The following is a 20271-nucleotide window of genomic DNA, read 5'->3' as shown; positions in this document are numbered from 1 at the left end:
TCTGAAAAGTCGCTAAATCTAGTGACAAAGTCGCTAAGTTGGCAAGCAATCAGAATGAAGTAGTCCACCGCTTGAGAGGTGTTCAGAGAACACAGACGTGTGAACTTTGGTTCCGACCACAGTTGTTCCCAACAGTTTATTGAAAATCGCGACGACGCGGGGCCCCCTAATCACGCGGGGCCCCCCAGCGGTGCGTGCCCTGCGGGCCCGTCCGCTACGCCACTGTCCAACAGCTGCAATATTTGTCAAACCGTAGTGAGTTGCTTAGCCCCTCTTTAGTCCTAGTGTGGGCGGACTAATACACAAGGGTGAAGAGACTGTACGAGTGCTGATATTGCTTTAATATCTTAGGACTGTCAGCCAATCAGATTTGAGAACCAGACAGAACTGTACAAATAAACATAATCATAAATATAAACACAACACTGAACTTAAGAACTATTTTAAACCTCTACATAACTAACATACCGGAGTGGTCATCTAACTACTAACTATGCATATAAGAGCTACAATGAGATGTTTTCATTATAGTTGTTTAAATGACAGACAGAAAGAAGGCTGGAGTTGAGTGTGAGTTTGTCAACCCAAGTAGCTCCACTGGTATACATATACCCTTTTATAATGAGCTCTGGCCCAAATAAGCCTGCGGAGGAGGAGTCGTTGGATAATGACATGGCAGTCCTCATTTCATGCCTGTTAGTTTTATTACACTCTCGCTGTGCTAGAGATTAATCGCTTTCTGCTTAATTACCACTGCTGTGTCACGCTTGTTTGGGGATTCTGGTCAGATTCCCTGTTGTGGAGCAACACTACCTGTTGAAGAGATGATGAGGTTGTTGATGATGGTGATGAGAAAAGTGTTTAATTTATTTGTTTATTTACAGATCAAACTTTGTTTTAAAGTATGTTTCAGGGCCAAAATTAAAGTGTCTATTTTAATATTTCAAATAAATTTAGCGGAAATACATTTCAGTGTAGCAGATACAAGTACAAATTAAACCTACTTATTTGAATTATTACTAACTTTTTGTTACCTTTTATTCATTATTTCATGGCTGCACTGTGATCTTTAAATATGCCAGCAAATGAATCTTGATCTAAATATGCCATACAGGATAGTCATACCTGTCAACCCTCCCGTTTTTCCCTTATTATGGTGGGCATATCCCTTATTTTCACATCCAAATGTTGACAGGTATGGATAGTTCTTATTTAAGTGGGTGTTTTTCGTGAACCATGTTAAGCGAGTAGTATATTCATTTTTAAGGTTATTTATTCACTTATTTAATTTTTTATTTTTTGCTCTAAGAATAATTAATTGACCTGGCGGATTAAATAAAATAAAATCTAAAAAATATATATATATGAAAAATAAATAAATAAAACAATGAAATAAAATAAATAATATATATTTTAATTAAATCTAATTCAAAATAATGAATTAAAAAAATAAAATAAAATAAAATAAAATGAAAAAAAAAATTTAAATAAAATATAAAAAAGTTTATTTAAATGAAAAAAATAAAATGAATAAAAATGTAATAAAACAGTCTTGTTTTGTCTGAATAAGATTCGCTTTTGTCTTTGAAGCTAAAATATGATTATATTGTCTAATTGAGTGACAGTTATCCATTATGATTTAGAAAACTGAATACACTTATTACACTTAGCCAATCACATTCTGTTTGGTTACAGTTAAAGATTTTATCATTTCATTTGCACTTATTTTGATTTGTTCGATTAATCCCTGTTTTCAGACTTTCTCCTGATCCCGATGTAACATTATTTTGTCATTTTCAGCTGCTTAATTTAAAAATAGGACTTTCACTGCTCCTGACAATTAAATTTTGCTATAAAAAACTCTTGTGGCAGGTCTTGTGTAATTTTGGAATGAATTATACCTCTTTCCGGTGACTTTGAAATCATCTTAATGTTGTCTAACTTGCAGCTTCTTTAATTATGCTAAAATGTGCCCTGTGGTCAAGTATTTGTAATGTTAATTTGTTGTTAAAACAATCAACTTCCACTGGGCCTGTAGTAAAGTGAACTGAGACAGTATGTGGTCTGCACCCTTTTGTTTAACCATGTGTTAAGTCTTAAGTTATGCTAAAATGTATAGTCGGTCAGCAGCTGTCAGGTAATCCCAGTATCCAGTGTGTGTGTGAGTTTGTGTTTTAGTGTAATCAGTGTTTTTGGCTTTGTTACTGCATGTTGAGTCACCAGGCCTTGGTGCACCCTAACCCTGTCAGCCATCCTGGGCTGACAGATTCATCCCTGAGCTCATTAAACATCTTTAAATATAGACTGTCTGGAGCTGGATGAAGTATACAGTCATATTTGGATGCATGTAACATTGAATATATTTGGGCTTTAAGCCTGGTTCCTCCTATTTCTTTTTGAACAGCGATGCACCACTTTTTTTCAGAAAAAAAAAATGTCTAAAATAAAATTAGGTTTTATTTATTGATTTCATAAATCATGCCATTTATTTGATAATCAGAACACCAGTGATTTCAAATGAAAGTGCATTTTAAAACGCTGTTTTGGTGGGTTGAAGATGCCAGAGTAGTAGGACACATCAATGTATGGCACCTAAAGAATCAAATGAATGATTGCTTAAAAACTAGAAATCAGGATTGTCAATCCAGCAAAAACATGTCCAAATGTAAAATTGGAGAAGATATAATTAATCATCCTTGTTTTAGTCAGTGATTTCAGCCATCTGAAATAATTGAAAACAGAAAATGATTATAGTTCCAGCTGCTGAACTTTTAGCTAGTTATTTTTAGTGGAAGTAAAAATATGCATGTGTGGAAATACATGCATTTAATTCAGTTTACCAGCATCAAAATGCACTATAATATTACTGCACCATATGTGCGGCAACTGCAATCATTGAATGAATATAAAATTATGGAAAAGAGCATCATATTTCAGCAAATTGGAAATATGCACAGATATAATGCCTTTCTCCATCATTTGATGGTCTACAGTGCAGTTGAGACACTTTTAGCATTTTAAAGAGCTGATTCATGTGTATAGATCACATTATTATGTAGATATGATACACTTTCAGTTAAGTATGGCAAATAATTCAAATAAATAATACATAAAATTATGCGATTCGTTCTTAAAATTCTAAATACACCTACAAGTCTTTATTTTCTCATCTTGACAGGAGAGGAATATGATTATAGGTAAATAGCTTATAATAATATCCCTGTAAGGGCTTACAGTAAATGTGACATTTTACTCGATCTGGCGCTTTATTCAGTTGACTGTGCATACTGCTGAATAAAGCATTATGATAATTTATATATCATGTAGAAGATGTATGTTTGCACAGTGTTTTAAGAAAGTGCTACTGAAACCTTTGAGGATGTAATAAATCTAAAAAGATGAACTGGATTAAGTGAAACAGATTAAGAGCAATATAATAAATATGCTTTGTTATTTTCACTTCAGTTTAACACCTATACTATAATAAATTCTGTGAGTGTGCATGAAAAAAGCCATGTTTGCTTTCAGTGTTGTCATTTATGTTTCTTGTTTATTTTTTTCTGGTTGTTAATCATAGTAGTTTTTTTGAGACTATTACAAAACAAAGCAACCAGTGCTTGCAATGTGATAAAGTGAATGTACAAAGAGAGAGACCTGCTTGGCTGCATTTTTTCTGTCTGTTGTTGCTTGTTAAGTAGCTCTGGACTTTGAACATATGTTGTTATTGGCCTATCTCAGATATGCTTCATGTAGCAGAAATGATTGACTTCTGTTTGCACAAAAACGCATTAGTCAGAGTTTACTGTATTCCACTGATGGCTCTTTCAAAACTCGTTCATAAGTATGAGGTTTAGCTTTCCTTGTTTCTCAGTAAAACTACTCTATATTTACTTTAAGCAGTAGAGACATTTCTAATGGACTGTTGATTTGGTTTTGCCGTTTGGACAGTGTGTTAAGTCATGTAACTGAGATTTGAGACAGAAAACTAAAGCTTGAGGAAAAAAAGCACAAATAATTAGTTTTTTTTTTCTTCTTCCCAATAAATAAAGCAGTGATATTCATTGAAGTAAGGTTGTGAAAAAAGTATAGAGTTTGATAATTTTAAATTGTAAAAACGTCCATTTCCTGTTAATATTTGAGTGTTGTTAAGCGCACATTGCTGATTGGCCATTGTATTCATTTGCTCTCGCTCCAGTGTCAGTGTGTCCAACACAATCTCACTGCAATTGATTTAGTGGCTAATTCGTATGATTTAATCCATACAATTTAGTTCGATTTGCTTATCACCCAAATGATGGTTGGGTTTAGGGGCGAGGTTGGGTGCCACACCTCATTTTTAAAATTGGAAATTTTCATACAACTGAACTCATACCAATTCATACAAATTAGCCACTAAATTGACAAAAATGTTAAATACTTGTCTTCTCGAGAGATCAGGCTGGTATATCTGTGTTTGCACTTGGTGAACAGCAATGAAGAATAGTGAACCAATGACCTTCATGGCCAATCACAGTCATTTCTGTTGAGCGTGAACGCAATGGCCTATCGGCAATATTTAAATACATGCTCAACAGCGCTAAAATGTTGGTTTTTACGTTTAAATATTTCAGAACTGGTTGATACCGAACCCAATACTTTAGACCACAGGTGTCAAACTCAATTCCTGGAGGGCCGCAGCTCTGCACAGTTTAGTTTCAACCCAAATCAAACACACCTGATCAAACTAATTGAGTGCTTTAGGCTTGTTTGATACCTACAGGAAGGTGTGTGGAAGCAGAGTAGAAACTAAACTCTGCAGGGCTGCGGCCCTCCAGGAATTGAGCTTGACACCCCTGCTTTAGACAACCCTAATTGGAAATAAAATAAAAGTCATGATTCTTCTATAATTTTTAACAACTAAACACAATAACTTTCTATAAATTACTAGAAGTTCTGTTAAAATCTTTAATCAAATTATTTACATTTATTTTTGAATCTCAGTTTGATCTCACGCATACTAAATGGATCAGCATTTTTGAAAAATGCCTTGAATTATTTGTCACCACATATTGTTTATCTGAAAAACAATGCTGAAGTCAGATATTCTGCTTGGAAAATGTGATTCCATGCTGGAACAGCTGCCTTTGTTTTGGTAATTTTAACCTGCCCAATTCCATATATTTCATATATATTTCAGCAACCGGGGTTGCCTTGGTGGAAAACTGCGTATTCCATTCATTTATTCAGAAAGGCACTGAAAGCATGCGTCCGTAACAAATTGAGACAGATTCAGTTCCACATTAGGGTATTTATTAGCAAATGTTATAAATAATACGAATGTAAACATTAGTTGAGCAAGTCACATTGTAACCTCTTATCCTACCAATACACTTCATGATGAGATATGCAGTGCTATTTGGCTGGTTGCAACAGATACAGCCAATCAGAAGCACAGAATATCCACTCACTCAAGAAATAGTAAGGTTTATAATCTGTTTAATACATTTTTTTTTACATACATTTAATACCCTTTAACATTATTAAATGTACATGCTGAATCACTTATATGTGTTTAGTTCTTTAGTTCAATTTCAATCGGTTTATTTTATTTTGAAGATCTGCTGCTGCTTTCAGTAGTATGGCAATAAATGTCTTGTAAAAAGCCATTCAAACTCACATTGTTAGCATTTACCACTGTTGCTCACATGTGAGTAAGATATCAATTTGAGGTGTTGGTTAGGACAAAAACTAATTTTAATATGGAAGTAATTCCTTCTCTCGGGTGCCACTGCTTTTATTAGGAACACAGTTTAAATCACTCGCTCCTGTCCTCAATCTGGCAACCTGTGCTTGCATTTGTTTTGATCCAGGAGTGCAATACCTAGTTCAACCACTTGGTGTCAAACTTACATACTGCACCTTTAATAAAAATACATTATAGCAAATTTCGATAATTTAGACTGATTGCATGCGTATTTGAATCCAAACCATCAGCTTTAGTTTTAAGTACACAATATATAGTTCCTTGCAAATGTCCTGCAACACAATGTGGTTTGTTTTGGTACATCATGTCTCAGTTTTTGTTTGCATATTGAGACAGTTACGTTTTGTCTCATGACACTCTGTAATGATGAATTGCTTTGACATTCCAGAGAATTGTAATTCTCTAAGCTTCTCCTTGGTCAGCATAAGTGAGTGTTGAGGGGCTGCTGTGGGTATACTGAGTTTAGACATAGGAACTGTTTCACACAGATTTCCATCGTCTCTCATGAGAGTTTATACCTCCTGCTACTCTCACTCTTGCTTGATTAGGAGTGAAATGACTGCATGTAGGTCTCAGAAACACTTGCAACCCAGCAGCCTGCAGGGATACTGAGACATAAGGTAGGATCTATACTGTAGACAACAAAAGACACGTTCAGTGTGGTTGTGCTTTTCTTTATTGCTTTCTTCATTGCTTTTTTAAAAGCAGACTTATTTCAATTCTGGATGCCAATGCAAGTTTTCACCTCAAGTTTTATTTTTTGTAGATATTGTTGGATTTATTTTTAGTAGGACACACTTGTAGTTTTGGAAGCAAGATGTGTGGAAGTAAAAAAAATCTGATAGGAGATATTGAATACATACAGTTATTCTCCCGCTTAGCCCTTCCCTCTACCCCTTGTTTTTGCGCGTGAAGGAGTAGGTGTGTCCCAATTCTCTTTACTTGAAGCCGTATGGCCAATGGGAAGGCCCAGATAGCCATCGAAACAAAGATTTTTCAGGACCACACTTGAAACCAAGGGATAGGAAAATTTCCCAGAAAACACCACCTACAACGGCAGAATGGCTGCACACAAAAGTAAAGAGATGCACAAATTAGTATATGTTTCTAATTATTATGAATTTTTTACAACAAACAAGCATACGTATGTTTTAATTGTTCATAACTGCATTGTTGTTTTACCGTCACGCTTAAAAAAAATAAATAAATAAATAAAAAAAGCTAAAATAAAAACCGGTAAATTTTGTTATCTTTAATCCCTAATAATTACTCTTACAGTAGTTCTGCAACATTCTGACACTCGGTAATACTCAAATACCCTGTCAGAAAAGTCTAGTGGCTAAAATTAGCTTTTTACAGTGTCTGCTATAATGTTAATGTTGTTTTTGCAAGTGCTCGCGATGACATGTGATGATGTGTGCAGGTGTTGTAGTGGTTTCTCATTTCTTAGGGGTAAATTTTGAAGCCCTTCTCCTTCACACTCTGTTTCAAGGGCCAAGAGGAAGGGGAATAGGAACAAAAATAGAATTGGGATTGGGCCTTACTCTTTTACTAAATCCTGATGAGAATTTTAGATGTGGATTTAAACTGTTACAAAAGATAAGCTGCATATTTATGATCCCTTCTAGGTAGCATCAAACACATTAGAATGCATTGTGACAAGTTTAATAAATAATAAAAACAAGATAGTTGTAATAAAATATATGTTTGTTGTAAATGTAATTCCTTTTATATATATTAGTTCTAAATGTTTTTTGCTCAAATGTAAATAAAGGCTAAGAAACAGATCTTTTTTTCCCCACAATGATGCCTCTTGTACATCTTTTTGGAAAAGCCTGTCTTTCTTTTTTGATCAAAATAATAATAAAAACTTGCTGGTTGAATAAAAGTAACTAAGTCATAATTTGTCAGGGGTATAAATCATTTCAGACTCGACTGTATATAAGTTTAGGGTCATTTTTTATTATTATTACTATTAATTTTATTTAATGATTTAAATAAAATGATTCAGTTCATGTAAAATAATGTTAAATTGTTAAATAACATGAACATTTCTTAACTTTCTGTGTGAAAGAAATTGTTTGAGAATGTGAATGTAAGGGTTTTACTGTAACATCACTTACAGTATTGTATTTGTTTGTGCACAGACCAATGATGCCGCGGGAAACACCTGGAATTGGCTGTACTTTATCCCTCTCATCATTATCGGCTCTTTTTTCATGCTTAACCTCGTCCTGGGTGTCTTATCAGGGTAAGTTGTAAATCTGTCTGTCTCCCTTGGTGTCATACTATTTCACTTACAAAGTTCCCTTCCTAGTCCAGCTGAAAATAGAGACTAGTTAGGCTAAAATGTTATTAATTTCTATTATTTTGTGCACATTAATGTTACTTTATATGACTTACTGTACATTTACTGTATACGTCACATTCTGAGCAGTATGCGCTGTCTTAATCATTTATGTTCCTTGTTGATTTATCTTCTTTACTTTGGTGTTTATTCAACATAAATATCTCACTTAACCTATGAGGCTTGTTTATTAAGATACACAATCATTTAGTAAATTATTGGAAAGGGTTCTGTTGTGAATATGATTAAAAATGAATAAGGACCACCGGTGAGAATCGAGAGCTTCATCAGCATGTTATTACTTCCACAATATGCAAGTGCATTTTGATAAATTTGAGAAAATGGATTTCTAATAGAGTCATATGTGTAGCATTACTATAATGAAGATCTTTATCCACTGTTCCACTGTTAAAACAAAGCAATAATAATAATAATAAGAATAATAAATAGAAACATTTAGTCCAGTTGTTATTACAGACATCATAGATCACTGTGGTCTCAAAAAAGTATATATATATATATATATATTAAGGGTGTCACGATCCTCCAAATCCTTGATTCGATTACATTTTCGATTCTAAAGGCACGATTCGATTCAATTTTCGATTATGAATAATTAATTAATTAATGACCAATTAATTATTTGTAGCCTACCGTTTAAACTACCTGACCTGCATGGTCTTTGTTTTACCCATAAACAAATCATACAGTAAATGAATAAAGGCAAGATACACACATAATTACCACCTGTCAATCACTTTTTCTGCGGGACTCGTGAATAGGCAGTGATCTGTGTCGTTATAATGGCGTCGGTAAAAAAGACGCACAACCAACAGGAACCAGCCAACAGTATCTGAGGTGTTCGCTAAAATGACTAAGTACAAGTGAGTGAAAGATCGAAGCAGTCTCGAGCCCATGGCTGTGTGTGTGTGTGTGTGTGTGTGTGTGTGTGTGTGTGTGTGTGTGTGTGTGTGTGTGTGTGTGTGTGTGGTCACGTGATGTGCATTTTCAGAGGTAGAGAGGAAGGAGGGCTGCTCAGAAATGCTACACGCCACTGTGGATGTCAAATCATTGTCGTTCTAAAATGCCATTTAAAAACAAAGACAGTGTAAACAGGGCCTGAGTGTGTACTTTTCGCGAGCGGATTTGTAACGGGGGCGGGCGGAGGATCGCGATGCCGGTGTTGTCTATCGGACGATCCCTAATACGTACATAGCAGAGCTTGCAAAACTGTGTTTTTTTTTTGTCGACAACACGAATATTTGTGTTGTCAACATAACTCACTGGAAATCCAAAATGCTTACACACCGGCGACTTCATTGAAAGAGGAGAGGGTTTAAGTTCTGTCGACGGGTCTCCTGTATCTGCAGTTCAACAAGCACTTCAACAAGCCTGTTTTTTCCCCGCTTGGCAAGCTAATCTGACGTGACATGGGGGCGTGGCAGCATCGACGATTCTATTTTTTGATTCGATAATCGAAATTGAGCATAAATTTCGGTCGTTTTCGATTAAAAATCTAAATTGTGACACCCCTAATATATATATATATATATATATATATATATATATATATATATATATATATATATATATATATATATACATACATACATACTTTTTGAGACCACAGTGATTATATGTATATGTAATAACTAAAATGTTTCTATTTATTATTCTTATTATACATTTATTTATTATACATATATACAATACATGTATATGTGTGTGTTCTCAAAGACACATCAAGGGTTAAAAGTAGGTTTTAAAAGTCAAGGTTTATTGATATAAATACATATTTAAATTGTACTTTTGCATATTCAAATTCTTTAGTAATTTTATAAAAATCTTACAGTCTGCCCATTTAAACACTTTTTAAACACAAAAAATGTGTCACATACCATTTTTGTAAAGTTTTACACATTAAAATTAATTAATACGTACATACTGTACAGACATGGTTCAAAAACATATTTATATAACCTGTTGACCAACAGCCAATTCAGGACACAGCAAAATCAACAGAGCAATGACAAAACTACTAGAGCGAAGCTGATCATATTGAGATATTTTACCCAGTCCTCATATTGTACATGTGCATAGCTTGGATTTTAGAGAACACTGATTCTATATCAATGCAGATTTTGCGTTTTGTTTTTGGGCTTCTTGTGTATATTGAAATGTTCTTGTGAACAGGATCGGTATCCTTCAGGGGGATGTTGTCTTTGATATTTCCATTATTGATATTCGAGAACTTTATGCATTGCCCATGGAGTCATATCCAGATGATGATGGTCTATTTCTTAGGTGCTTGAGCCATTGAGATTCTTTGACTTCAGAACTAAGAGTATCAACTTCAGTTGAACTTTCAGTATCAGACATGGTATTAGATCCCTCATACATTGGAATAGTCTCACTCATCGAAGAACTCCCACTTTTTAACTCCAATTGAATTGACGGTATCAGACAAGGAATCTCCACTCACTGAAAGTACAACAAAAATTTGTGGTACATATATGATTTGATTACAAATGACAGCCAAATTGGAAGATAGGATTGCAGAAAACAGCAGTTATTTACCGTGTTATTAGTTAACTCATGTTTGTTACAATACAGATAAACAGAAACTTACTACTGGGGATTCCATATTCATAGCTTGCCTTTTGTCTGGCAGATGGCTGATTGGATTCTTCATCTAGATCCACAACTGCAGCCTCCAGCATCTTGTCAATTAGTTCATCCTCACGTTTGTTCCACTCCTCCTCAGTGAGCACTTTCCCAATAAGCCTCTGGAAGAGTGATGTTGATGTTTTTTCTTTCTTTTCTGTTGTGAAATATTCCCCTCGGTTTTTTGCTACCATCACACCAATCATCTTAAGCAGATTTTTGCTTTGACTCTTATGGTCTAGTTTATAATATCTGTTTCCACATTTTCTTATCAAGCTCTGCAGGGCTTCTCCTTCACACGCAATATACTGTTCAACTGGTCTGTCCTTCAGCCAAGATCCGGAGAATATAATCAGAGTATGTTTCCAGAGATGCTCTCCAAAAAGATTCATGAGTTCTTTCACTGTTTGTTCAGATTTTTTTCTAAAAGACTGATTCAGAGGCAACACAAGCAGGAATGCATGTGGTCCTGGTGAGCAAACTTTCACGCTGCAAAAAATTTCTTTTGCGTGGTTTAAATGGGATGTTGACCAGCCTGGTGTGTCTACCACAGAGATGTGATATTCTTCAACTTTCCCCTGTTTCATCACACATCGACTTGTTCTTCTCTGGTCTTTAAATCCCTAGACACAATATCAATACCAAAATCATCAGGCATAAATGAATTAAATAAAAATATTGTTTTAAAGATATCAAAAATATAATAAATACCTCTTCTAGAGTAGTCTCAAAAAAATCTCCTTGCATAATCATGTTTCCTGATGTGCTTTTCCCAACTCCTTCTCGTCCAAGAAGCACAATCCTAATTTCCGATAGTTGTTCTTCCCTTTCTGTTGTTGAGAAGGAAACAACTACGAGTGTGATATTGCATCTATTCAACAGTTCACTGGCATAACCATGTATATAAAAAGAAAATCAAACACAGAGAGTCTAAACATCCTTTTGTAGGAGGAACTACTTTCATCCACCATTCCTTCATATCAGCAGCTGACGTCAGAACAGCAGAATCGTTGCTACTTCACATATGTCACTTTAGAGCTAGTATTTGAATGATTCTCTAGCGTAATGTCTAAAGTGATGACAAAACAGGTGATTTTGCTCACATTTTAAGATTATAAGGCTGAACGGCATGAAATGCCATCAGTCTACAAAAATTTCCCAGTATATTTTCTGTTGCAATCGGGAGATCGCAATAACTAACCCTGAAAAAGCCAATGCAATAAAGCCAAGGCTTATTATGCGGTCTCTGTTGCCATTTTGTAGATGGACAACGTCAAGCATTTTTGGTCCGCTCAATGACAGGCTAATGGTCGCTGACGCACTGTATCTCAGAAGTTATAAATATTTAAATATAAGCACTATCTTTATTAATAAACTGACTTAATTGCAATCTGAACAACTACATTATTGACTAAAAAAGCATCAAAAGTGTATTATGTTGCCCAACAGCTGCAATATTTGTCAAACTGTAGTTGTCCTCTGCTTGTCGCTGTATGTAGGCAGAGTAATACACAAGTGAACCTAGATGAGTGCTGTTATTTGCAGAATATCGCACGGCTATCAGCCACTCAGATTCAAGAACCAGACAGAACTGTTATATAATAATGATATAACATTGACCTTAAAATGTTTTTTTTTTATTTTTTTTTTTTTATGTAAAACTGCTTTTAATCTAGCCAAAAAAAAAAAAAAAAAAACTTTCTCCAGAAGAAAAAAAATGCATTATCGGAAATACAGTGAAAAATCCTTTGCTCTGTTAAACATCGTTAGGGAAATATTTAAAAAAGAAAGTAAATACACAGGAGAGCCAATAATTTTTCCTTTAACTGTAGTATACACACACACACTTGTACCTTTAAGCAGATTTTGAAGAATATGGTCTTGTCTGTGCTTTTTCTCTGTGTCTTTTTTGGCTCTCTTAATCTTCGCCTGAAGCTCAGTGGATGGATTGCTTTTTTCATCTGGCACATAACGTCGCCCATTGTTTTCCATCACCATTTCCTCAATCTTATCAAGGAGCTCTTTGACTTGTATGCTGTCAGTGTGCTTTTTACAGTTGAAAACATGGTATCTGTACCCACACCGTTCCATTAGCCATTCAAGATGCTCTCCTTCTTCTTCAATACGTTCCTCGATGGTTGTACTGTATCCCCAAGCCAGTCTCCTCTAGTGAATAGTACTATTGTGTGGCTCCACACATCCTTCCCTAAAAGACTCATGTGTTCTGCCACAGATGTTTGATATGGTTTTTTAAAGGCTGTGGCAGCTGGAACAGTTAGCAGAATAGCGTGTGGACCAGGAGCACATAGATGCAGACTATGTTTAATTTCCAGTTTGTCAATTGCTGGTGTTTTTTCGAGAGGATGATCACAGATCCAGCCCGGAGTATCAACTACAGTCAACTTTTTTCCATGCACTTCAGCATGTCCAACCTCACAGCATGTCGTTGTTCTTGATTCATCAACTTTAAAAGCTTCTTTGCCCAGAATGAGGTTCCCTGCAGAGCTCTTTGCAGCCCATGATGCTCCAAGCATTACAATCTGTATATCAGTGAGTTGTTGGTCCTTACCTGAAAGAAATCACATTTGAATTAATAACTGCATATTGATAATTTGGTTTTGCAGATTATTTATGTGTTGTGGGTTTCCTGGGAATGTATGTATTTCTGATAAGAGAGTTAGTTTGTTTTGGAAGTATCCTCTTTTATGCCGTGCAAAAATCCAATAAAAGAGAAGTTTGAACAGTTACTGAAATTAAAATGCAGACTTTAATACATGAGCGCTGGCTTTTGAATTTAAATACCGGAATATCTGGTTTTCTCTCTTTACATGTTGGGACAGACTCAACACAAGTTAAGTGAAAGTTATATTCGCTGCACTTCCGTTGATATAAACAGTATGTATACTGCACTTTGAAGGGACAAAGAGAAAAACTCAAGCCCTTTGTTAGATTAGAAGCCAGTGATTAAAATTGTTTGGTCATTGTTTGCTGTTGTGAATACTTGATTCTAACTGGTCCAATGTATGCTATTCCGAGATATCAGCCACTGAATAACACAGGCTCATCTGGGTGCTAATAATTTCTCATTATTATTTATAGTGAAGTTTTCTTAGAAGACCCTGCTTCTTAATTATTCATGAGAGCACGTGCTTTCTGAAGGCAATGCAGACCTGCAAAGCTGTGTGAGACCCAATGACTCGGTAATACCGCGTCATATGTGTTTGTTTCCATGATCCACAAGGTTTGTTGCATGTTTTTCCATGCGATACTGCCAATGTCGATACAGCAAGCTGTTGGTTTACAGCAAGCATTTTTGTCGAGAGAGCTGTATAAGAATTGGAGAATGGCAAACTTAGTTCTTTACCATTCAGACACATCGCCTATATCCATTCTGCTGTGTTCGCCTATGTTTAAAATCCTTTAGATTACCGGCAGGGCTAATGGTTGGAATAGACAGGGCAAGAGACCTGCTGCACTGCTATCCACTGTGTCTGGATTGAGGAGGAGAGAAGTCCTCCTTATTTATAGTGTTTATATAAACACAATTGTCTTTATAATGATATGACTAATTGTGGTTATGTGTAAATGAAAATACGAATAGCAAATGTAGCAGGGCATTAAATTATTTACTGTTAATTTCTTTGCACTTTAACTTTGTAAACTATAAAATCATGGGTCACCTTACGGTTTGGGTCTCATTTTGACAACAGTTGTTGGCTCCCCTCTTTCTATCCTGCTCTGCCGGCCACGACCACCCCCCTCTCTGCTTGCAATGCTCCACACCCATCTCGAGCATTTTTAAAAAAGATTCTGAGGTAGACTTGAACCGAAAGAGGGGGCTTTCATGGCCCTTTATTTACTGCTCAGAAATTCTTTTGTCTAATCTTTTACATTTCGTGGAAAGTAGCCAGGAAAAAACAGGATAAAGTACATCCAGGCTGTTGTTTTTACTAGATAAAACCCTTCAGTCTTTTGCTGTGTTCACACCAGACGCAGAACACGCGGATAAATCGCGCTATTCGCGCGTAAATAGCCGCATGAACATTTGATTTTACTCGCTTCATTTGCGCGTCAAACCCCGCTTCATTCGCGTGTCAAATTCACTTCAGAACAGACGCGGATTCGCGTGATGGGCAGGGCTTCTGTCTGCCCGAAGACTCTAGCTTCATAGCTAAATGGCTAACATGGATTTTATGAAGAAAATAACAGTGTTTATGTGCTTTATGAAGACTGAAAAACAGCGTCGATATGTTTAGGGTTGTTTCTGAGTCCACTACATCCTTTCAGACGTGCATCCAGCTCTGTGAGCTCATAAACTCCTCCAGAAACTTAACCTGGATGACGGATGCTTTTAGCGGTGCTTCTGACTGAGCCAAGCCGAGTTTGATGAACTGAACAGGTTCTACGTCACAATCACGCCCCCACAAGAGCAAGCTTCTGATTGGTTAACGCGGCGCGAATGTATGCTGAAGTTCAGATTTTCAAATTCGAGAGATTCGCGTTAAACGCGCGGAAACGCTCAATTCGCCTGCGCCATTCGCGCAATTTGCGTCATTCGCGCCGCGCCATTCACGCGTATCGCGCCACAGGATGTCTATTCGCGCGTTTGTATTGACTTAACATGTAAATCACTCGTGCTTGACGCCCGTTCCGCGTCTGGTGTGAACGCAGCCTTATACAACAGTCCTCCTCTTTGCTTCGGGCTCCCAATAAACCTGTCAGGATTTTTTTCTGCAAAAACAACTGAATGTACTTCATCCTTTACATATAATTTTGTTTGCTAAAAGCTTGACGAACTGTATCGTGTTGGTGTGTCTTTTTGAGTTGGAAGATTTTGATACTTGGTGCCATGAAATAATGTGAAAAATAGTACAAGAAATTTGCATATATAGCCTTTTTCCACCACTAGCTATGATTTATTGGCAGCTGAATTTATATTTGCTGCAAACTTACTGTAGGGCCCTATCATACCGAGTGTATGATAAGACACAAGACGTGTTTGGCACAATTTGTTACTATTTTCAGACCAGCTCAACCCTAATTGTCACATTTTGCACCACATTGTTTAAATAGCAAATCCATTTGCACCACTTTGTGAGCTCATGGGTTTGCTGGTCTATAAAGAAGGTGTGTTTAGTTGCTATTTTGAGAAACTGAAATCGACTGCGTCACTGACCAAGTAAAAGCTGGACTAAAGTCAAGTTACGTGCAGGTTTAAACGCTTAACATGCATAGGATGTACAGCAATACACAAATATCTTCATATGAAAAAAAATAAAGGACTAAACTGTTACAAAAAATGTATATTAGATGCCGACATTATGCTCAAAACACCCATAACTTATTAAGAGAATAAGCACAACCCTGTTTGACCATGCGCTGCGGCACAAACCGCATTTTTCCATCCTTAAAATAGTAAAAGTGGATTTAGATGCTCTTAATGCTTTTAGACCATGCATTTTAGACTTTGCGCTTAGATCATTAAAATAGAGTCTTTAATATTAATGCAGATAAGTGTGTCAAAGCTGGTTGGATTTAAATATATATTTTAGGTTAATTTTCTCAAATACCAAAATCAGTTATGGGTCTATTTTTAAAATTCAATAGTTTCTTACCTTTATTGCGTACTTGTAGTTCAGTCCTCTTTTTTTTTGACAGCAAGGATTCTCTGTTTGACTTTTACCTTTCTAATTTTCTCTTGCTCATCCTCTACAGAGACACATTTGCTCATTTCGAAGTAATTGTGATTGTTTTGTGCTACCATTTCCTCAATTTTTTTCAGCAGAGTGATCACTCCAGAGCGGTCTTCCCTGTCTTTAATATTGAGAACATGATACCGGTTTTGACACTTTTCCAGAACCAGTTGGAGGTCTGGCCAGTTTCTCCAGTTGTTTTTCAAAGATGTATCATCATGTGGAGATATGCAGCTGAAAAGCACTATAATGTGTTTCCAAAGGTTTTCTGACAAAAACTCCAGGGGCCTCATGTATCAACGCTGCGTACGCACAAAAACTTTGCGTACGCCAGGTTTCACGCTCAGAATCGCTCACGTTTGGATTTACTAACAATAAACTGAACGTGGGAATGTGCGCAGCTTCACGGCAGCTTTCTGGCAGGCGTACGCACATTTTTTGTGCGTGTTTTATTTCCATTGGCGACTCCTAGAGGCAGTTGTGTTAAATTCCTCTCTACAAAGTGTCTGAGCCTTGCAATGGCAGCTGTATGAGACGGGTTCAGCAGGTATATAAGGTTTCCATACCATACATTTGACCAGCTAAACATTAAAGCACAATTTGCAGCAGTCGCCTGTTTTCCCAATGTAATCTGAGCAATCTACCGCACACACATTGCTATAAAGACACTATCTGAAGATGAATTTGCATGCATGAATCAGAAACATTTCCATTCAATAAATGTGCAAATAAAATATGATGCTTATTGATATGAACTTATTGATGATTCCTACTTGTCTTTCTCGTGATAAATAGTTGGCAAAATCTGATATGTAGCGGGGGAAAAAACAAAAATGAGTTCATCAGACACTGGATTTGAGTCGAGTTCATGCTCGTACGTATCAATTCATGATCACAAGCATCTTACGAGCGCGCCACTGAGACTGTTAAGCGACCTGCAACAATTTACAGATATAAACCACACTATTTCTTTTTTTTTTTTTAATGCACTCAGTGCGATATGTTCAGACCCAACTGTGTTGACCGCATCAGCTAAACTCTCCCACTCTATTTTTTTCTTTTGTTGTTAATTCCGGAGAACAAACTTGCAAATAACACCGCTTTTCTCCGGTCTACCTCCGAAAGCAGCACCTCCAATTCACATTCTGTTCAAAGTTTCTCTTTTTGCTTGCTTTTGCCATTGCTTTTTCGTTGGGTTTTCCATTAGCATAGTCATTAGCATATTCATACGGGTGAGGAGGCAGGGAGGGGTTTTGTGCTCGTGCATGTTGCGCTCAGTTTCACGTTCATTCAGATGTACAAAAGAATATGCGTGAGATTCGGCGTACGCAGTGTTTCATACATCTGAAATTTTTTCAAATGTTTTAGTAAGATTTCCACGCAAGTCTTCGTACATGAGGCCCCAGGTGTTCATTCAGAGCCATTCTATAGACTTGTGGAAACACATTATCTAGAGGAATGACCAAAAGAAAAGCGTGAGGTCCAGGCGCACACAGTGTTGGGCTTTTCATGATTTCCATCATGTCAAATTTTGGAGTACTGTATTTCCCACACAGTAATGCCACCACCACCCTGGAGTGTCAACCACAGTCACATGTCTCCCATGTATCTCTCCCTCTGCTTTAACACACCGGGCAGTTCTTTTTCCAACTTCAAAAGCATCTCTGCCCAGAATTATGTTTCCTGTTGAACTTTTTCCACTTGCTTTTATTCCTCTCAGATCTCGACCCCCAATAAGAATAATTCTAATCTCAGTTGTTTTGCCTGTATAAAGTTATAAAAATTATTAGGTTTTGGAGTTTGTTCACTGTCAAAATATGCATGACATAGATAAGGTTAGCACAACAATCAAAACTTACTTGAATCAGCTGTTGAGAGAGTTTTCATTGTCTGTTGTTCAGACACCTTCTAGTTTCCTGTTTAATAAACAACAACATTGGTTTTCTTTCATATGATAACTTACTATGTGTTGAATGTGTTGGCTGATTTATCTTTAAATAAAGATAAAGATATAGATAATTTATAGATTATCTTTAGATTTAAATTGTCTGTGAGAGAGACTTTTTATACAAATTTTGTTTTGAATAAAATACAAAGTCTTACCTGCTTTTTGTAATGCGCAGCAATTTAAAATGAAAGTGAAACGTGCAAACCTGTTTTACTCCATATTTCTATAATCTACAGGTTGCCAGTTTTTCAAACAATTTTGCTTCAATACTGCTTATTTGTAGTCCTTTATTTTATAAAATACTATACATAAAACATATTTAATCAAAAACAACCATTACTTTCTTTTTGGCAGCCTGATCCATGTAAAATAAACAACTTGACAGAATACTCTTCTTTTTGAGTTTTATGCATGAATCTGTTTTCCTGTTTTTGTTTTTTTGTCACAATGATTGCTATAAAATCTTCTGTTATATATAAAGCACAGTTCCTATAATGCAGACCATGTATCTGCTAATGTTTACTGTGAGTGTACAGTAGGTTCAGTGTATGCTGTATTTCTGGAAAGTTAAAGCACTACAAACATTTGCTATGGTATGCTATACAAAAATGTATAATGTGACACAACTGTTTATATGTTTTTATTTTTGTTTTATACATTAATCAATTATTTTACATAATATAAATAATATAAAACAAGCTTTAATTTCATCTATATAGGTTAGCTCTCAGATTTTTCAGAACAGAACACTACAACTAACTACACTAGTTTGGCATAGATTCTCAACCTTGGGGTTACTCAACTGAGATAACTAACAACTAACTACACTAGTTTGACATAGATTCTTAACATTGGGGTTACTGAACTGAGGTAACTAACAACTACACTAGTTTGGCATAGATTCTCAATATTGGGGTTACTTAACTGAGTCAGTCTCAGTTATGGGTAGGTGCAAGAGGAGGTTAATAACAGTAACCCTTTCCCTAATACTAAAATAATAACTAAAAATGGTTGTTTATTTCTAAATAATATCTTATTAATGTCAACTCCAGTTTTTAAACTGGTCTTATTAGAGCATCTGATCTATATTTCAACAACTTTTTAAGTGAGCATGCAAGTTAAACTACCTACACTCCTATTATTTATAATAATTCACCTTAGGTGGTGTATTGTCTTTGGGTCTTATTGAATGTGTCATCTTATTGATATACAGTTGAAGTCAGAATTATTAGCCCCCCTTTGATTTATTTATTTATTATTATTATTATTATTTTACTTCCCAAATGATTTTAACAGAGCAAGGAAATTTTCGCATTATATTTGATAATATTTTTTCTTCTGGAGAAAGTCTTATTTGTTTTATTTTGGCTAAAATAAAAGTAGTTTTTAATTTTTTAAACACCATTTTAAGGTCAAAATTATAAGCCTCTTTAAGCTATATATATTTTTTTCAACAGTCTACAGAACAAACAACTGTTATACAATAAATTGCCTAATTACCCTAACTTGCCCAGTTAACCTAATAAAACTAGTTAAGCCTTTAAATGTCATTTTAAGCTGTATAGAAGTGTCTTGAAAAATATCTATTGTAATATTATTTATTGTCATCATTGCAAAGATAAAATAAATTAGAAATAAGTTATTAAAACTATTATGTTTAGAAATGTGTTTAAAAAGTCTTCTCTCCGTTGAACAGAAATGGGGAAAAATAAACGAGGGCTAATAAACAGGGTGGCTAATAAATCAGGGAGGCTAATACATGAGGGGGCTAATAATTCTGACTTCAACTAAACATGGTTCATAATCTTTGACAGACAAACATCTTTTGATCTGAATTTAAAAAAAAATTTATTGAACTGAAATGCAGATCACATTG

General features: G+C 35.6%; 2 protein-coding genes across 6 annotated transcripts in view; one reads left to right on the top strand and one right to left on the bottom strand.

The window, feature by feature from the left end:
- Positions 1-20271, top strand: part of cacna1bb (calcium channel, voltage-dependent, N type, alpha 1B subunit, b) — a 264119-nt gene that overhangs the window by 116765 nt on the left and 127083 nt on the right. For all 4 annotated transcript variants that reach the window (XR_012396671.1, XR_012396670.1, XM_017352993.4 and 1 more), the window contains exon 9: positions 7891-7994. Coding sequence is in view for 2 of the 4 variants with exons in the window: in XM_017352993.4 (XP_017208482.3) it covers positions 7891-7994 (104 nt within the window). In the remaining 2 variants the exon portion in view is untranslated. The remainder of the gene's footprint in view (positions 1-7890; positions 7995-20271) is intronic.
- Positions 9848-18596, bottom strand: LOC101884429 (GTPase IMAP family member 7). Of its 2 annotated transcripts, XM_073935097.1 has the most exons (8): positions 18551-18596; positions 18307-18363; positions 17849-18211; positions 16370-16725; positions 12608-13323; positions 11466-11584; positions 10720-11377; positions 9848-10571 (listed from the first exon to the last, which is right to left on the bottom strand). In XM_073935097.1, the coding sequence occupies exons 5-8, from the start codon at positions 12843-12845 to the stop codon at positions 10501-10503; spliced, it is 1086 nt and encodes a 361-aa protein (XP_073791198.1). In that variant the 5' UTR covers positions 12846-13323; positions 16370-16725; positions 17849-18211; positions 18307-18363; positions 18551-18596; the 3' UTR covers positions 9848-10500. The 2 variants fall into 2 exon arrangements, with proteins under 2 accessions (XP_073791198.1, XP_005161177.2); XM_005161120.5 differs by lacking the exons at positions 17849-18211; positions 18307-18363; positions 18551-18596 and having other exon boundaries at positions 16370-16732.

The sequence above is a fragment of the Danio rerio genome, chromosome 21 (assembly GCF_049306965.1).
Source record: "Danio rerio strain Tuebingen ecotype United States chromosome 21, GRCz12tu, whole genome shotgun sequence".
NCBI classification, from domain to species: Eukaryota; Metazoa; Chordata; class Actinopteri; order Cypriniformes; family Danionidae; genus Danio; species Danio rerio.
Note: the sequence above shows the minus strand (reverse complement) of the source record. Positions and strands in the feature narration are given on the sequence as shown.

Bases quoted from the DNA above. Each gene is read 5' to 3' on its own strand.
- LOC101884429 (XM_073935097.1), bottom strand. From the start codon at position 12,845: ATGGAACGGTGTGGGTACAGATACCATGTTTTCAACTGTAAAAAGCAC. The intron at 11,378-11,465 runs GTATTTATTATA...TATTGTGTCTAG, and splicing joins TTGAGACTACTCTAGAAGAG to GGATTTAAAGACCAGAGAAG. The intron at 10,572-10,719 runs GTAAGTTTCTGT...TTGTACTTTCAG, and splicing joins TGAATATGGAATCCCCAGTA to TGAGTGGAGATTCCTTGTCT.